At 46.2% G+C, this 19,036-nt stretch overlaps 1 protein-coding gene across 2 annotated transcripts in view; it reads right to left on the reverse strand.

Moving 5' to 3' along the window:
* Positions 1-19,036, reverse strand: part of PDPR (pyruvate dehydrogenase phosphatase regulatory subunit) — a 275,395-nt gene that overhangs the window by 16,860 nt on the left and 239,499 nt on the right. For both annotated transcript variants that reach the window (XM_030203621.1, XM_030203622.1), the window contains exon 17: positions 1,514-1,696. In XM_030203621.1, coding sequence (XP_030059481.1) covers positions 1,514-1,696 — 183 coding nt within the window. The remainder of the gene's footprint in view (positions 1-1,513; positions 1,697-19,036) is intronic.

Genomic DNA, 19,036 nt, shown 5'->3' on the forward strand with positions numbered 1-19,036 from the left:
GACTAAGCAAAAAAGGATTGGAAAAACTGGAGATGAACTCGATGATCTACCTGCATCCTACTCAAACTACTCCTGTATGTCTATGGCACTGTCCCAGGAAGTAATTTAGGCAGAGAGATGGGCTCTATTTCCACTTCTAGGAGATACATTTTGGGCTTTTCTTTCTCCTTATTGGATCTGACTATTTTGCTTTAACTTCTTTCAAGATTCTTGTCGATCTTGAATTTGCTGCAGCATTTGGTACAGTAGCATAACAACACAGAAAGCCTGAAGATCAAGAACCAGGGACTACTACTACCATCTACCAGTTAATGCTATGAGTTTTTCCCTCTTCCTCTTTGGCAGCCAGCAGTAAATCAGGTGTTAACTCAAAAAGAGAAGCAACCAGGGACAGTAATATCCAGGACGTGTTGTAAACCATCCTGCCAGATGGCCCAAGCTGAATAAATCTCAGACTTGTGCGTATTAGTTCACCTCTCTCTTTATGCTTGTGAGGTGTAATCTTATAAAGGTTTTTCCATGTGTGTAGTCTGTTTTAGTTGCACAAAAGGTCTTTCATAAAGTCATGTGCAGCAACACAACAGCCTGTACTTATACGCATGTCATGTTCAGGTATTCCCAGGGGTGTGTTTTGAGTGGTGCAGGGGTGAAGTTGCAATGTACACACATATTTGATAGAGTACAAGCACACATTTACTGCTGCTCTGAAGCGGATGTAAATGTGTGCCAATATTTATGTGCTATAGGTGCTGATTCCAGAAGCCTATTTTATAAAAAGCACACAGGGATCTATGTTGTCTTTGTACAATAGGTACCTTTTGGACTTTCTACATAGATGCCCTATTATAAAATTAGACCCATAGTTCTGTTGGGGCAATTTCAAAGGGAGACAGAATAACTAATGTGGCAAGTATACACATAAATGTTATACACACTAATTTTCAAAGGGAAGTATATATAATTAGGTGGCCGATTATACATTTACCCTCAGTCTCTCCTTCTATTAAGCTTCTTTGCCTTCTCCTTCCTATCCAATTTGTTCTTCTGGCAGCAATTCCTTGACCACCCTCTTCCCTTGATTGTACTGGAATCACAAGACTCAGCGTGTTGTGTTGTCTGTTTCAGTCATGCAGTACTGGCAGTAACTCCACATTCTTGTGGTTCCCCATAACCACATGTAATTAGAGCCCACACAGGAGGAAGATGGATGGATGGAGGTGTCAACAGAAGGCAGGATATGCAGAAAGCGAATATGTAATTCCATGGAAAAACCCAGATTCAATAGGGAGGGGGATATATTCTACAGCTGTTGCCACAGCTGACTATAATACAAAAAACAACTCACTAAATGAATACAAGGAGAAAGTAGTGTACTGCATTAATGCACTAGTATTTCACTGCTGAACCTCTTGAGTTCAGATCTCAAGTTAAGATCAGTTTTTAGTTTTATATAACAGGTCTATAAAACAGAACCAACCGCAGCAGGATAGTGAGACTGCCAACTTCATCATACCTTATCCAGCTTCACGCGGAACTCACGTCCACATTCTAGAGGGGTGGTGAATGTGTCCAGATCCTGGCCCCAAAAAGCAAAGAATTTTTCTATACGCAGGCTCCGCAAAGCATAGTACCCAGAATTGCGGATTCCATACTTTTGCCCGACACTCATCACTTCATTATACACATGAAGTGCGTACTGGAAACAGAGCAGAGGAAAGAGGAGAAACAAAATCAGTTTTACATTTAGGGGCCATTTTTACTAAGCTGTGCTAAAAAGTGGCCTGTGCTAAGACCACTTTTTGCGCAGCTGTAAAATGGCCACATTTTCAATTTCTTCAATTTTTATTTATTGCATTTGTATCCCACATTTTCCCACCTATTTGCAGGCTCAATGAATAGCAATGCGTTAATTTCCCAATTAGTGAGTGGCCATTTGCACAGGAGCCCTTACTGACACCTAATTTCTAGGCAGTAAGGGCTCCCATGCTAACCTTGTGCTAATCGGTTAGCGCATGGCAATGTAGTGGTGCTAACTAATTAGCACTGGGCACACCTACTCTCTGTCCCCAAGACATGCCCCAGCATTAAAAAAAAAAAAAATAAAGTATATTTTTTAGTGCATGGGAACCACGTGCAGATCTGAAAACTACCACCATGGGATGCCTGAGCACATCATATGGTAGTGGATTTTAACCTGCAGTAAGTATGCCTCAGTGCTTACCACAGCTTTGTGAAAGGGCCCCTTAATAAGAAACTTGGTAAAATAAAAGCCTCACAAAGTCTGATTCTATTCTGCTATCATCTATTTTTTCACTTCATACTCACAGTTTTATTAGAAAAGCAAAATTAATTTTATAAAAACATTAGTGAATACACAATGCTACATTTTTCATTCTACTTCTAAAATATGTTATAATATTCCTTTATCATAATTTTTCACATTATTTTTATTTGATTTCTAATATGCTTATGTTTCAACAGATGTTTTGTGGAATGGCACAATATACAAAATAATACAAGCCATACACAGAATGTTTGAGGTTTAAAATGGAGTACTGCAGGACGCGCTCATGTGTCCTGCGGTAACTGCCAAATTAGCACATACTAACTGCATGCTAAAAAATATTTTTACCTTTTTTTTTTTTTTGAGAGAGTGTAAGGGGAAAAGAGAGTGAAGTTGCTTACCTGTAATGTAGGTTCTCCATTGAAAGCAGGATAAATCAGTCACACATATGGATTAACTAGTAGAAAAGGCCCGTTTCTGACACAAATGAAACGGGCGCTAGCAAGGTTTTCCTCGAAGTGTGTATGTTTGAGAGAGTGTATGCGAGAGTGACTGTGTGTGAAAGACAGAGAGAGTAAATGTGCGAGTGTGTGTGTGTTTGAGGTAGAGAGTGAGTCTGGGTGCGTGTCTGTGAGAATGAGAGTGTGTGTGTGTGAGAATGAGAGTGTGTGCAAGTGCGTATGTGAGACACAGTGTGAGAGAGAGTGTGTTTCTCGCACACACTGTATCTGTGTGAGAGAGAATGTGTGTGAGACACAGACTCTCTGTGAGACTGAGTGTATGAGACCAATAGAGTGTGTGAGTGACTGTGTGACACAGAGAGTGAATGTGATACAGTGTGAGACATAGAGTGTGTATGACTGAGATAACTCCCCCCCCCATTCTCTGGTGTCAGGCCCCTCCCCCTCCCTCCCTCTCTCTGGTGTCAGCCCCCCCCCCCCCCTCTCTCTGGTGTCTGAGCGTTACTGTGCAGGACGCTGAACAATCCTATTTAATAGAATGCACCTCCAACATTCTGAAGCCGAGAAACCTCATGTGGTTGGTCACTTCTGCTTGTGACGAACCCGGAAGTACGTGATGTCAATTCAGGAGATGGATACAGAGAGCAGGAATGCCTCAGCCATGCAGTCAGCTTCAGAATGTTGGAGGTGCGTTTTATTATACAGGATGTCATCCTGGCGGCTACAGACAGGACCCTGTCTCCCAAAGCCCAGAAGAGACAGAAAAGCTCTCTGGGCATGTGCAAATGCTCCCTTCTTGGCAACAGACGCCCCTCTTCCTCAGTCTGTTCTATAGGTAAGGGTAACTTCATCCATGAAGGGAAATGCGAGGGTTGTGTGGCTGATTTATCCTGCTTTCCATGAGCAACCTACATTACAGGTAAACAACTTCACTATCTCCATAGACAAGCAGGATATAATCAGTCACACACATAGGTGAGTTCCAAGCTGATGGCGCAAGGGGACATGGGAATCTACTATGTTCAGTGAACCCTTGCAACCTGGATGTAATGCTGTGGAAATATGAGTGGCCATAGAGCATGGACTGAACAAGAACAAAAAAAAAAAAAAAAAGGTAATGGAGAGGTCATGTAAGTGAATCAAAGAAATGTAAAATGAGATGGAGTTAAAATGAGCAGAGTTAGAGTATTTTGTTATTTCAAACTACAAAGTAAAAGAGAATGATTGTTGATGTACTGTGGAGATGAAAACAACAGCAGTGAGAGGCAACTGAGCAAAGGATTTCAACAATGAATATATGGAAATAGACTATCATATATCTCCTACTCCTCACAATTTATTTATTATTTATTTTTTATTTGTTGCATTTGTATCCCACATTTTCCCACCTATTTGCAGGCTCAATGTGGCTTACATGATACCGTGATGGCGATTGCCAATTCCAGTATGAGAAATACAGAGTGGTAATTGCATTAAGGATCAATAAGTGATAGGGTACAATGGGTAATCAGGAGGAAGGGTTAAGTTTTGTCCAGTTCTTGTTTGAGTTTCGTTGTGCTGTGTGGTTCCGGTGTTTAGGTTGGGTCATTGTGGTATGCCTTTTTGAACAAATTGGTTTTTAATAATTTCCGTAAGATTGTTAAGTCGTGCTTTGTTTTCATAATGTTTGGTAGTGAGTTCCATAGTTGTGTGCTTATGTAGGAGAAGCTGGATGCATAAGTTGATTTGTATTTTAGTCCTTTGCAGCTTGGGTAGTGGAGATTTAGGTATGTGCATGATGACCTTTTTGCATTTCTGGTTGGTAGAGGTCTGCCATGTAGATCGGGGCCTCGCCGTGAATGATTTTGTGAACCAGGGTGCAGATTTTGAGTGCAATTCATTCTTTGATTGGGAGCCAATGTAGGTTTTCACGTAGGGGTTTGGCGCTTTCATATCTCGTTTTTCCATACATGAGTCTGGCTGCGGTGTTTTGGGCAGTTTGTAGTTTCTTAATAATTTGTTCTTTGCATCCAGCGTATATTGCATTGCAGTAGTCTAGGAGACTTAGCACCAATGATTGTACCAGACTTCGGAATATTTCCCTCGGGAAGAAAGGTTTTACTCGTTTGAGTTTCCACATTGAGTGGAACATTTTCTTTGTTGTAATTTTCGCTTGGCTTTCTAGCGAGAGGTTTCGGTCTATTGTGACTCCGAGAATTTTCAGGCTGTCTGAGACAGGGAGAGTGTATTCTGGGGTGTTTATAGTGGTGAGTTTGTTCGTGTTGTATTGTGATGAGAGGATGAGACAATGTGTTTTTTCTGCGTTGAGTTTTAGTTGAAATGCATCCGCCCAAGAGTTCATGAGTTGCAGGCTGAGTTCGATTTTGTTTGTGATTTCTGTTAGATCGTGTTTGAATGGGATGTATATCGTGACATCGTCTGCATAGATGTAGGGGTTAAGGCCATGGTTGGCTAGGGATTAGGATAGTGGGGTCATCACTAGGTTGAAGAGGGTCGGTGATCGCGGTGAACCTTGGGGTACACCGCATTCCGGTTTCCATGGTGGTGATGTATTCGATTTTGGTATCACTTGGTATGTTCTTGTGGTCAGGTTTGACTACCAAAGGGATGGATGCTACCGGGCGGTAGTTGGTGATTTCATTTGCTTTTTTCTTTGAATCTTTAGGTATTGGGGTGAGTAGTATGTTGCCTTTGTCCTTAGGAACGAATCCATGTTGCAGCATGTAGTTTAGGTGTGATGTGAGGTCTGCTATGAAGCGCTGAGGGGCTGATTTTATTAGGTAATTGGGGCACGTATCCAGTTTACAGTGGGATTTGGTGAACTTGTTAATCGCTTGGGTTGTGATTTCCTCAGTAAGGAGAGCGAAGTTTGTCCAGATTCGGTCTGCTGGGTATTCTCCGAGGATTGGGTCCAGACAGTCCATGAATTTTTCTATGTCAGTAGTGTTCTGTGGTAGTGTGGTGTGTAGGTTTGCAATTTTCTCACTGAAATATTTAGCAAGTTTGTCTGCTGATGGTATGCATGTCTGTGTTGGTTGTGGTAACCAATGTGGTGTCTAGTAATTTATTCACGAGTTGGTAAGTTTATGCGTGTCTTTGTAATCCAGTCCTATTTTGGTTTTATAGTAAGACCTTTTGATTTGTCTTATTGCATATTTGTATTTTCTTTGCATTTGTTTCCATGCGTTGAGTGTGTGTACATCAGGTTTATTGAGGATATTGATATTGTGCAACACACCAACCCATATTGCAGGCCATACTCTTGACCTAATTATGACAAATAAGTCAGAAGAGCTACAATGTTCTAAGATCAATATTATGCCAGTTTCATGGTCTGATCATTTTCTGCTTTATTTTAATTTAATACTTCCACGGCCTGCAAATAGATGAACTTTATCCTATTTTCAATCTAGGGGCTTAACTAAAATAGACCCAACGACATTACCTTCGTTAGCCACTAATTTTCCACATAACTTCTACAATTTATCAATAGATAAACAAATAACTACTTGGAATCAGGTACTTTCAAAAGCTTTGGATACCATTGCTCCTTATAAACTAATTAAACACAGATTGAAATCATCTCAACCATGGTATCACACTGGGCTAAAATTATGTAAACAGGTACGTAAAGCAGAGCATCTTTGGAGGAAAGGAAAATCAAACGAATTAAAAAATATCTGTAAACAGTGTCAACGATATTACATATCGCAGATAAAAATAGCCAAGACTACATATTATTCAAAACAAATACAAGCTGCATAGAATTCATCTAAACAATTATGTTTCATAATGAAACAATTAACAAGCAAACCTAAAGCATCCACTGAGGAATGTCTTATAGAATCTGAACTTTTGGCTAAATTCTTTTTATCTAAAATAGAAACACTAAGAACTAATTTGAACAAAGCAATAATGCCAACAGCTGAATGCTTGTTACCATCTTCAGAATTATGGATTACATTTGAGATCCCCTCATTAAATTCTATTTCAATAATTATATCACAATTTTCTTTAACCTACAATCAACTAGATCCAATACCATCAACCTGGTTAAAAAACTCTTCCTTAGAAATACAAAGTTATCTCTACTCAATTATTACAAAGAGCCTCACAGAGGGAACAGTCCCTCAAGTTCTTAAAGAGGCTTTAGTAAAGCCCATTCTAAAAAAACCTACATTAGACCCTCAACTTCCAGGAAACTATCGCCCAGTTTCCACTCTTCCATGTATATCTAAAATACTGGAAACGGTTGTGTTTAAGCAACTACAATCCTATGTTGAAAAGAAGAATATATTACATCCTAGACAGTCTGGTTTTAGAAAAGGCTACAGTACAGAAACGGTTTTAACATCATTTTTAAGCGAACGTCATTCTAGATTAGAACAAGGTTATGTTGCTCTAGTTGTTTCACTTGACTTGTCCGCAGCATTTGATCTAATAGATCATACTTTACTCCTACAACGGCTAAAAGAAATTGGGATTTCAGGTACAATTCACAACTGGTTTACCTCTTATCTAGAGAACTGCTCCTTTAAAGTTATCCAAAATCAAAACTTCTAATTCATATTTCAGCAGTTGTGGAGTACCCCAGAGATCAGTGTTATCTCCTATGTTGTTTAATTTATATGTCAGCCCACTTTCTCTACTCATTCAATCTTTAGGTATTAGTTCCTATTCATAATCCGACGATTTTCTTCCAATTCATTATGTTAAAGCAGTAAATATTGACTTAGAACCGATTCAAAATTGTCTTGAGAAGGTGGCCGATTGGCTGACAAAGCATAAAGCGAATGCTACATACCTGTAGAAGGTATTCTCCGAGGACAGCAGGCTGATTGTTCTCACTGATGGGTGACGTCCGCGGCAGCCCCTCCAATCGGAATCTTCACTAGCAAAAGCCTTTGCTAGCCCTCGCGCGCCGATGCGCACCGCGCATGCGCGGCCGTCTTCCCGCCCGAAACCGGCTTGAGCCGGCCAGTCTCATGTGTAGCAAGACAAAGACAAGGGAAGACACAACTCCAAAGGGGAGGCGGGCGGGTTTGTGAGAACAATCAGCCTGCTGTCCTCGGAGAATACCTTCTACAGGTATGTAGCATTCGCTTTCTCCGAGGACAAGCAGGCTGCTTGTTCTCACTGATGGGGTATCCCTAGCCCCCAGGCTCACTCAAAACAACAACCATGGTCAATTGGGCCTCGCAACGGCGAGGACATAACTGAGATTGACCTAAAAAATTTACCAACTAACTGAGAGTGCAGCCTGGAACAGAACAAACAGGGCCCTCGGGGGGTGGCGTTGGATCCTAAAGCCCAAACAGGTTCTGAAGAACTGACTGCCCGAACCGACTGTCGCGTCGGGTATCCTGCTGCAGGCAGTAATGAGATGTGAATGTGTGGACAGATGACCACGTCGCAGCTTTGCAGATTTCTTCAATAGAGGCTGACTTCAAGTGGGCTACCGACGCAGCCATGGCTCTAACATTATGAGCCGTGACATGACCCTCAAGAGCCAGCCCTGCCTGGGCGTAAGTGAAGGAAATGCAATCTGCTAGCCAATTGGATATGGTGCGTTTCCCCACAGCCACTCCCCTCCTATTGGGATCAAAAGAAACAAACAATTGGGCGGACTGTCTGTTGGGCTGTGTCCGCTCCAGATAGAAGGCCAATGCTCTCTTGCAGTCCAATGTGTGCAGCTGACGTTCAGCAGGGCAGGAATGAGGACGGGGAAAGAATGTTGGCAAGACAATTGACTGGTTCAGATGGAACTCCGACACAACCTTTGGCAGGAACTTAGGGTGAGTGCGGAGGACTACTCTGTTATGATGAAATTTGGTGTAAGGAGCCTGGGCTACCAGGGCCTGAAGCTCACTGACTCTACGAGCTGAAGTAACTGCCACCAAGAAAATGACCTTCCAGGTCAAGTACTTCAGATGGCATGAATTCAGTGGCTCAAAAGGAGGTTTCATCAGCTGGGTGAGAACGACATTGAGATCCCATGACACTGTAGGAGGCTTGACAGGGGGCTTTGACAAAAGCAAACCTCTCATGAAGCGAACAACTAAAGGCTGTCCTGAGATCAGCTTACCTTCCACATGGTAATGGTATGCACTGATTGCACTAAGGTGAACTCTTACAGAGTTGGTCTTGAGACCAGACTCAGACAAGTGCAGAAGGTATTCAAGCAGGGTCTGTGTAGGACAAGAGCGAGGATCTAGGGCCTTGCTGTCACACCAGACGGCAAACCTCCTCCACAGAAAGAAGTAACTCCTCTTAGTGGAATCTTTCCTGGAAGCAAGCAAGATGCGGGAGACACCCTCTGACAGGCCCAAAGAGGCAAAGTCTACGCTCTCAACATCCAGGTCGTGAGAGCCAGGGACCGGAGGCTGGGATGCAGAAGCGCCCCTTCGTCCTGCGTGATGAGGGTCGGAAAACACTCCAATCTCCAAGGTTCTTCGGAGGACAACTCCAGAAGAAGAGGGAACCAGATCTGACGCGGCCAAAAAGGAGCAATCAGAATCATGGTGCCTCGGTCTTGCTTGAGTTTCAACAAAGTCTTCCCCACCAGAGGAATGGGAGGATAAGCATACAGCAGACCCTCCCCCCAATCCAGGAGGAAGGCATCCGATGCCAGTCTGCCGTGGGCCTGAAGCCTGGAACAGAACTGGGGGACTTTGTGGTTGGCTCGAGATGCGAAAAGATCCACCAAGGGGGTGCCCCACGCTTGGAAGATCTGGCGCACCACTCGAGAGTTGAGTGACCACTCGTGAGGTTGCATAATCCTGCTCAATCTGTCGGCCAGACTGTTGTTTACGCCTGCCAGATATGTGGCTTGGAGCACCATGCCGTGCCGGCGAGCCCAGAGCCACATGCTGACGGCTTCCTGACACAGGGGGCGAGATCCGGTGCCCCCCTGCTTGTTGACGTAGTACATGGCAACCTGGTTGTCTGTCTGAATTTGGATAATTTGGTGGGACAGCCGATCTCTGAAAGCCTTCAGAGCGTTCCAGATCGCTCGTAACTCCAGAAGATTGATCTGTAGATCGCGTTCCTGGAGGGACCAGCTTCCTTGGGTGTGAAGCCCATCGACATGAGCTCCCCATCCCAGGAGAGACGCATCCGTGGTCAGCACTTTTTGTGGCTGAGGAATTTGGAAAGGACGTCCCAGAGTCAAATTGGACCGAATCGTCCACCAATACAGGGATTCGAGAAAACTCGTGGACAGGTGGATCACGTCTTCTAGATCCCCAGCAGCCTGTAACCACTGGGAAGCTAGAGTCCATTGAGCAGATCTCATGTGAAGGCGGGCCATGGGAGTCACATGAACTGTGGAGGCCATGTGGCCCAGCAATCTCAACATCTGCCGAGCTGTGATCTGCTGGGACGCTCGCACCCGCGAGACGAGGGACAACAAGTTGTTGGCTCTCGCCTCTGGGAGATAGGCGCGAGCCGTCCGAGAATCCAGCAGAGCTCCTATGAATTCGAGTCTCTGCGCCGGGAGAAGATGGGACTTTGGGTAATTTATCACAAACCCCAGTAGCACCAGGAGGCGAATAGTCATCTGCATGGACTGCAGGGCTCCTGCCTCGGACGTGTTCTTCACCAGCCAATCGTCGAGATATGGGAACACGTGCACCCCCAGCCTGCGAAGTGCTGCCGCTACTACAGCCAAGCACTTTGTGAACACCCTGGGCGCAGAGGCGAGCCCAAAGGGTAGCACACAGTACTGGAAGTGACGTGTGCCCAGTTGAAATCGCAGATACTGTCTGTGAGCTGGCAGTATCGGGATGTGTGTGTAGGCATCCTTCAAGTCCAGAGAGCATAGCCAATCGTTTTCCTGAATCATGGGAAGTAGGGTGCCCAGGGAAAGCATCCTGAACTTTTCTTTGACCAGATATTTGTTCAGGGCCCTTAGGTCTAGGATGGGACGCATCCCCCCTGTTTTCTTTTCCACAAGGAAGTACCTGGAATAGAATCCCAGCCCTTCTTGCCCGGATGGCACGGGCTCGACCGCATTGGCGCTGAGTAGGGCGGAGAGTTCCTCTGCAAGTACCTGCTTGTGCTGGAAGCTGTAAGACTGAGCTCCCGGTGGACAATTTGGAGGTTTTGAGGCCAAATTGAGGGTGTATCCTTGCCGGACTATTTGGAGAACCCACTGATCGGAGGTTATGAGAGGCCACCTTTGGTGAAAAGCTTTCAACCTCCCTCCGACTGGCAGGTCGCCCGGCACTGACACTTGGATGGCGGCTATGCTCTGCTGGAGCCAGTCAAAAGCTCGCCCCTTGCTTTTGCTGGGGAGCCGAGGGGCCTTGCTGAGTTGCACGCTGCTGACGAGAGCGAGCGCGCTGGGGCTTAGCCTGGGCCGCAGGCTGTCGAGAAGGAGGATTGTACCTACGCTTGCCAGAAGAGTAGGGAACAGTCTTCCTTCCTCCAAAAAATCTTCTACCTGTAGAGGTAGAGGCTGAAGGCTGCCGGCGGGAGAACTTGTCGAATGCGGTGTCCCGCTGGTGGAGCTGCTCTACCACCTGTTCGACTTTCTCTCCAAAAATGTTGTCCGCACGGCAAGGCGAGTCCGCAATCCGCTGCTGGATTCTATTCTCCAGGTCGGAGGCACGCAGCCATGAGAGCCTGCGCATCACCACACCTTGAGCAGCGGCCCTGGACGCAACATCAAAGGTGTCATACACCCCTCTGGCCAGGAATTTTCTGCACGCCTTCAGCTGCCTGACCACCTCCTGAAACGGCTTGGCTTGCTCAGGGGGGAGCGCATCAACCAAGCCCGCCAACTGCCGCACATTGTTCCGCATGTGTATGCTCGTGTAGAGCTGGTAAGACTGAATTTTGGCCACGAGCATAGAAGAATGGTAGGCCTTCCTCCCAAAGGAGTCCAAGGTTCTAGAGTCCTTGCCCGGGGGCGCCGAAGCATGCTCCCTAGAACTCTTGGCCTTCTTTAGGGCCAGATCCACAACTCCAGAATCATGAGGCAACTGAGTGCGCATCAGATCTGGGTCCCCATGGATCCGGTACTGGGACTCGATCTTCTTGGGGATGTGGGGATTAGTTAAAGGTTTGGTCCAGTTCGCAAGCAATGTCTTTTTTAGGACATGGTGCAAGGGAACAGTGGACGCTTCCTTAGGTGGAGAAGGATAGTCCAGGAGCTCAAACATTTCAGCCCTGGGCTCGTCCTCCACAACCACCGGGAAGGGGATGGCCGTAGACATCTCCCGGACAAAGGAAGCGAAAGACAGACTCTCAGGAGGAGAAAGCTGTCTTTCAGGAGAGGGAGTGGGATCGGAAGGAAGACCCTCAGACTCCTCGTCAGAGAAATATCTGGGGTCTTCTTCCTCTTCCCACGAGGCCTCACCCTCGGTGTCAGACACAAGTTCACGGACCTGTGTCTGCAACCGTGCCCGACTCGACTCCGTGGAGCCACGTCCACGATGGGGGCGTCGAGAGGTAGACTCCCTCGCCCGCATCGGCGAAGCTCCCTCCGCCGACGTAGTCGGGGAGCCTTCCTGGGAGGCGACGGCAGCCGGCACCGCACGCGGTACCGACGCCGGAGACCTCACCTCGGGCGATGGGCCAGCCGGCGCCACGCTCGACGGTACCGGTGGCGCAAGCACCGCCGGTACCGGAGGGTTAGGGCGCAACAGCTCTCCCAGAATCTCTGGGAGAACGGCCCGGAGGCTCTCGTTCAGAGCGGCTGCAGAGAAAGGCATGGAGGTCGATGCAGGCGTCGAAGTCAGAACCTGTTCCGGGCATGGAGGCTGTTCCGGGCTGTCCAGAGCGAAGCGCATCGACACCTCCTGAACAGAGGGTGAGCGGTCCTCTCGGCGTCGATGCCTGCTGGGTACCGACTCCTTCGGCGACCCAGAGCTCTCGGTACCGACACGGGAAGGGGACCGGTGACGATGCTTCTTCGACTTCTTGGGACGAAGCACGTCACCGGAGCTTCCCGGTACCGATGAGGAGGACGTAGAATCCAGCCGTCGCTTCCTCGGGGCCGAGACCGAAGAGGGTCGGTCTCGGAGGGGCTGTACCGCAGGAGCCCTCAGGGTAGGGGGAGACCCACCCGAAGGCTCACCGCCACCAGCAGGGGAATGGACAGCCCTCACCTGCACTCCAGACGAAGCACCACCGTCCGACGACATCAGCAGACGAGGTCCCGGTACCACCGACGTCGATGCAGCTATCCGATGTCTCGGCGCCGATGCCTCGATGCACTCGATGCACTGGCCGCCGAGGTTGAAGGTCTGGACGCTGAAGACGTCGATGCACTCGATACCCCCGGTGCCGATGCCGACGAAGAGCCCGAGAACAAAATGTTCCACTGGGCTAACCTCGCTACCTGAGTCCGCCTTTGCAAAAGGGAACACAGACTACAGGCCTGAGGGCGGTGCCCAGCCCCCAGACACTGAAGACACGACGCATGCCTGTCAGTGAGCGAGATTACCCGGGCGCACTGGGTGCACTTCTTGAAGCCGCTGGAAGGCTTCGATGTCATGGGCGGAAAAATCACGCCGGCGAAATCGAAAGACGAAATGGCGAAATTTGGCACAGAAAAGAAAAGGGAAATTTCGACCGGGGCCTAAGAAAGGCCTACCCCGACGACGAAAGAAAACTTAACGGGGCGAAAAAACTCGAAGTAGAGGAAGGAAAAACTGAAAGTGGCTAATCCAAAGGATTTCTGGATTTTCACAGAAAAATGTCGAAAAACGACGCGCGAGGTCGACTTTCCGGGGCACGAACGGTAAAACACAACCGTACCGAGCGCGGAGAAAAGAAGACTGGCCGGCTCAAGCCGGTTTCGGGCGGGAAGACGGCCGCGCATGCGCGGTGCGCATCGGCGCGAGGGCTAGCAAAGGCTTTTGCTAGTGAAGATTCCGATTGGAGGGGCTGCCGCGGACGTCACCCATCAGTGAGAACAAGCAGCCTGCTTGTCCTCGGAGAAACTAGCATTAAATCCAGACAAAACTACAACTGCATGGATAACGGGCCTTGGGCCTACTCCATCTTTGATACCAACTCTGTTTGGGAAACAAATACCTACGGTGCATTCATTTAGATACCTAGGTATTATCATTGATTCGTCTCTATCTTTTAGTGAGCAAATATCCGATCTGACAAAGAAATCTTTCTATAATTTGTGTAAATTACGTTCTATTCGGAATTCCATAAACAAATCCTCACTATGTACACTAACCTATGCTTTTATTTTATCACATTTAGACTACTGTAATATTGTTTACGCAGGTAGTTCCAAACTTAATGTAAAGCGACTACAAATGATTCAAAATACTGCTGCTCGTATTATCTGTAGAGCTTCAAAATACGACAGAATTACCCCACTGTTATATCAACTACACTGGCTTCCAATAGAAGCTAGGATAAAATTTAAAATTCTTACATTAACACATAAGGCATTTTATTTACTGGGGCCATTGTATTTATCCAGTTTTATTATTCCCTATACACCAGCGCAGACACTGCGGTCATTGACAGACAACAGATTGGTAATTCCATCCCCATCTAAAGCCAGATGGGAATCAACGCGAACATCTGCATTCTTCTTCTTAGCCCCTACCCTCTGGAACTGCCTTCCTAAAGAACTTAGGCTTGAAAACTCCTACGCCCACTTCCGCAAAATCTTAAAAACCAATTTTTTTTGAGACATATTTCAAGATAATGTCTAATATCAAATTAAATATATAATTAGGGAAATGGATAGGAGAAGTGTAAAAAGATGGAAGGGAACAAGAGAGAAGAGGAGAACAAGGGGGTAAAAAAATGTGGAATTTTAAAATTATTTCTCTGATTTTATTATGTTTTGGCTCTCTGGTTTTGCTGTGCTTTTCTACCAGAAATGGATTTCAAAGTGTGTTTTTATAGTATTTTTAGATTGATTTTACTGTTATATTATATTGTAAACCATTCTGATTTACATTTTGTAATAAGTGACTGTCTAGTAAATAAACAATATTTTTGCCCATGCTCGTTCAAGTCTCCTGACTTGTGTTTTTAGTTTTTTCAGTTCTTCATTATACCATGGTATCGAGTTGTGTCTACGTGAGGTTCTTGTTTGTAATGGTGCTATTTCGTCTAATATGCTCCTGCATCTGTTATCCCAGTTTAAGAGATAGTATATCGAGTCCGTTCGTGCTGTCCATTTGTTGTTGTATATCTGTTGCCAAAATATTCCGGGTCTACAGTGGGGGAAATAAGTATTTGATCCCTTGCTGATTTTGTAAGTTTGCCCACTGACAAAGACATGAGCAGCCCATAATTGAAGGGTAGGTTATTGGTAACAGTGAGAGATAGCACATCACAAATTAAATCCGGAAAATCACATTGTGGAAAGTATATGAATTTATTTGCATTCTGCAGAGGGAAATAAGTATTTAATCCCTCTGGCAAACAAGACCTAATACTTGGTGGCAAAACCCTTGTTGGCAAGCACAGCGGTCAGACGTCTTCTGTAGTTGATGATGAGGTTTGCACACATGTCAGGAGGAATTTTGGTCCACTCCTCTTTGCAGATCATCTCTAAATCATTAAGAGTTCTGGGCTGTCGCTTGGCAACTCGCAGCTTCAGCTCCCTCCATAAGTTTTCAATGGGATTAAGGTCTGGTGACTGGCTAGGCCACTCCATGACCCTAATGTGCTTCTTCCTGAGCCACTCCTTTGTTGCCTTGGCTGTATGTTTTGGGTCATTGTCGTGCTGGAAGACCCAGCCACGACCCATTTTTAAGGCCCTGGCGGAGGGAAGGAGGTTGTCACTCAGAATTGTACGGTACATGGCCCCATCCATTCTCCCATTGATGCGGTGAAGTAGTCCTGTGCCCTTAGCAGAGAAACACCCCCAAAACATAACATTTCCACCTCCATGCTTGACAGTGGGGACGGTGTTCTTTGGGTCATAGGCAGCATTTCTCTTCCTCCAAACACGGCGAGTTGAGTTCATGCCAAAGAGCTCAATTTTTGTCTCATCTGACCACAGCACCTTCTCCCAATCACTCTCGGCATCATCCAGGTGTTCACTGGCAAACTTCAGACGGGCCGTCACATGTGCCTTCCGGAGCAGGGGGACCTTGCGGGCACTGCAGGATTGCAATCCGTTATGTCGTAATGTGTTACCAATGGTTTTCGTGGTGACAGTGGTCCCAGCTGCCTTGAGATCATTGACAAGTTCCCCCCTTGTAGTTGTAGGCTGATTTCTAACCTTCCTCATGATCAAGGATACCCCACGAGGTGAGATTTTGCGTGGAGCCCCAGATCTTTGTCGATTGACAGTCATTTTGTACTTCTTCCATTTTCTTACTATGGCACCAACAGTTGTCTCCTTCTCGCCCAGCGTCTTACTGATGGTTTTGTAGCCCATTCCAGCCTTGTGCAGGTGTATGATCTTGTCCCTGACATCCTTAGACAGCTCCTTGCTCTTGGCCATTTTGTAGAAGTTAGAGTCTGACTGATTCACTGAGTCTGTGGACAGGTGTCTTTCATACAGGTGACCATTGCCGACAGCTGTCTGTCATGCAGGTAACGAGTTGATTTGGAGCATCTACCTGGTCTGTAGGGGCCAGATCTCTTACTGGTTGGTGGGGGGTCAAATACTTATTTCCCTCTGCAGAATGCAAATAAATTCATATACTTTCCACAATGTGATTTTCCGGATTTAATTTGTGATGTGCTATCTCTCACTGTTACCAATAACCTACCCTTCAATTATGGGCTGCTCATGTCTTTGTCAGTGGGCAAACTTACAAAATCAGCAAGGGATCAAATACTTATTTCCCCCACTGTACTTGACCTCTCATGGTGTAAGTTGTGTGTTCATGTATGTGGTATGAGCCTTTCTTTTGCCACTGTAGGGATAGGTTTAACTTGTGGTGGTCTGACCATGGTATGTCAGTCCATTTTGTATCTAATATTATAAGGTTCTGGTCTGAAGACAATTTGTGTGTAATAAGGTCGAGTGTGTGCCCTTTGACATCGGTTGCTTGCATATGTGGCTACTTAAGGCCCCATAATTGGAGGAATTCCATGCATTGATGTGTATTGGTAGAGTTGGGGTCTTCTAGGTGTAGGTTTATGTCTCCTATTATGAGTAGATTGGAGTTAGACACACAAGTGTTTGATATGAAGTCCATGAAGTGTGATTGGCAATCGTACCAGTTACCTGGAGGTCTATAAAATAGTACACAGTTTAGGCTTTCAATCAAGGTTGTATGGTGGATTCTGAAGCGATTTCGAGTTGGGGTGTTATGGCCTCGGCTACGGTTTCTACGGTGAAGTGAGATCTATGTATTAGTGCTATACCTCCTCTTTTTTCTTTCCTTGTCCAGTGATTTTGTAGCCTAGGGGGCATTGATCTAGAATTATGGGGTCCTTTTGATCGTGGATTAATGTTTCGGTTATGAATAGTAGATCAAAGTTGTCTGCCGTGATCCAATCTGTTATGATTGTTGCTTTGTTAACTGCTGATCTGGCGTTTATGTATCCCACTTTAACTTTTTGATATGGGTCATCTGTGTTCGGCGTTGTGTTGATTTTTATTAGTTGTCTGTTCTCTTGTAGTTTGGGTTTGGTATGGCTTTTCTTTTCTTTGTGTTGATTTTGTCCTCGTGGTGGAGGTCTTTCATTATTTTGGTCGTTCTTATTTTGTTGGGATGTATTGTGTCTGGACAGTCTGTTGAAATTGTGTGCAGTGGGTGTCATGTTGGTTTTTGTGAGAGGGGAGGTTAATGTATAGTGGAGTAAATAATTTGGAACAATTTGACGACGTTCATTGTGTTCGCTTTGGGCTTCTAAGTGACCTCTGTGATGGTTGTTTTGCTGGTTTTGTCCTTAGGATAATTATCTATGGAGGTCAGAAGTGGCTCTGAGGTTCTATTATGTTATTGAACGGATTAATTAGTTAGGAATGATTAATTTACTACTCACAGTTAGGTGTTTTGGTGTTTTCCTATGGATCTAGGTTTACTCACAGATGTTCCGGAGTTTTTTATGGCTCTGATAGGAAGCATTGTTTCGGTGATTTGAGGTAGATGTGTGGTGGCGGGGTGGCTTTAAAGGCGGCCAGTTGTGCCTTTATATATATTTCAAACTAAGTGTTTGGCACGTGTAGGTTTCTTTTCGCCAATCCTCAGTTCCACGGAGAGAGTCCTCTATGGTGCCTTTGTTTCTCCTTATTTGTTCTCTATCCGTCGCTCCTTCTCAGCACTCGATTAGGGGCTCCAGTTTGTGTGATCTCAGCCACATGCTCCTGTGCGTTCCTTGGCCTGGGTGAGACCCCGGCACTCACTTCTCCCGGCTGGGCGGCCGAATGAGGGTCTCGTGCTGCCATGTACTCCCCACCAGGGAGGAGGTATCGATGCCGGCTTCCTGCCAGCTGGACGGTCGAGCACAGATGCCCCTCGCTGCTTGTTCAATGCTCCCCACGTCTCTTCCGACAGCTGGGCGGCGAACAAAGGCCGCGGCATGGACTACCTGCGTTCCACTCGGATGGCGGCACCCAACACCGCGACTCCGGGTGGCAGCCGAGTCGTGAGAGCAAAGCCACTTTCACCCCTGCCGTCCCTCGCCGTTGGTCAGCTGCTCCTCTTCGCCACTGCAGGAGAGTGGAGAGGGGCTGGGATGGTCGGCTGCGTCCGCCACCATGTGGACCGTCGCCAGTGAGGTCTAGGTGAGTCCTGCTGCCGCTAACTTCCCATGGGGAGAGGTTCACTTACCTCTCCCTTCTAGAAGGTGGTGGTGGCTGTGTCGTCGGTCGGGACGGTTCGAGTCTCGATCGAGTTTCCTGAGCCATGTCTGCCGGCTCGGTTTGGGTTGGGGTCCCTATACCGAGTTTGCCAGCACGGCCTTTGCTCGGCCATGGAGCTCATCAGGGTTTGTCCTGCTCCGTCGCCATCCTAGGTTTAATGTCTACCCAACATCTCTGTAAAGTTAGTGTATTTTGAAGGTATACTCAAAATAAAATAATGTTAAGGATGTTCCTGTAACTAGGACACGAGTAACTAGATGAAACTAGGGAAGTATGGGTGGGGAGATTACACCATGAAAGAAACTGAGGTCTTGGTTGCCAGATGCAAACTATAGTATCTGGAAGAACTCAAGTACTTATATAACTGTTTGGCTCCTCCCTTTCCCACATTGGGGGAGGGTATTTTGAAAGGGCTTGGGCACTTAGATGAAACTGCTCTGTCAGGTCATTTAAAAAGCTGTGGTTTTATTATTTCACATATTAAATGTGTTTTCAGTGCTTATTGAATCTGTATTGTTGCCATTTCCAGTTAAG

This window comes from Microcaecilia unicolor, chromosome 5 (genome assembly GCF_901765095.1).
Source record: "Microcaecilia unicolor chromosome 5, aMicUni1.1, whole genome shotgun sequence".
NCBI classification, from domain to species: domain Eukaryota; kingdom Metazoa; phylum Chordata; class Amphibia; order Gymnophiona; family Siphonopidae; genus Microcaecilia; species Microcaecilia unicolor.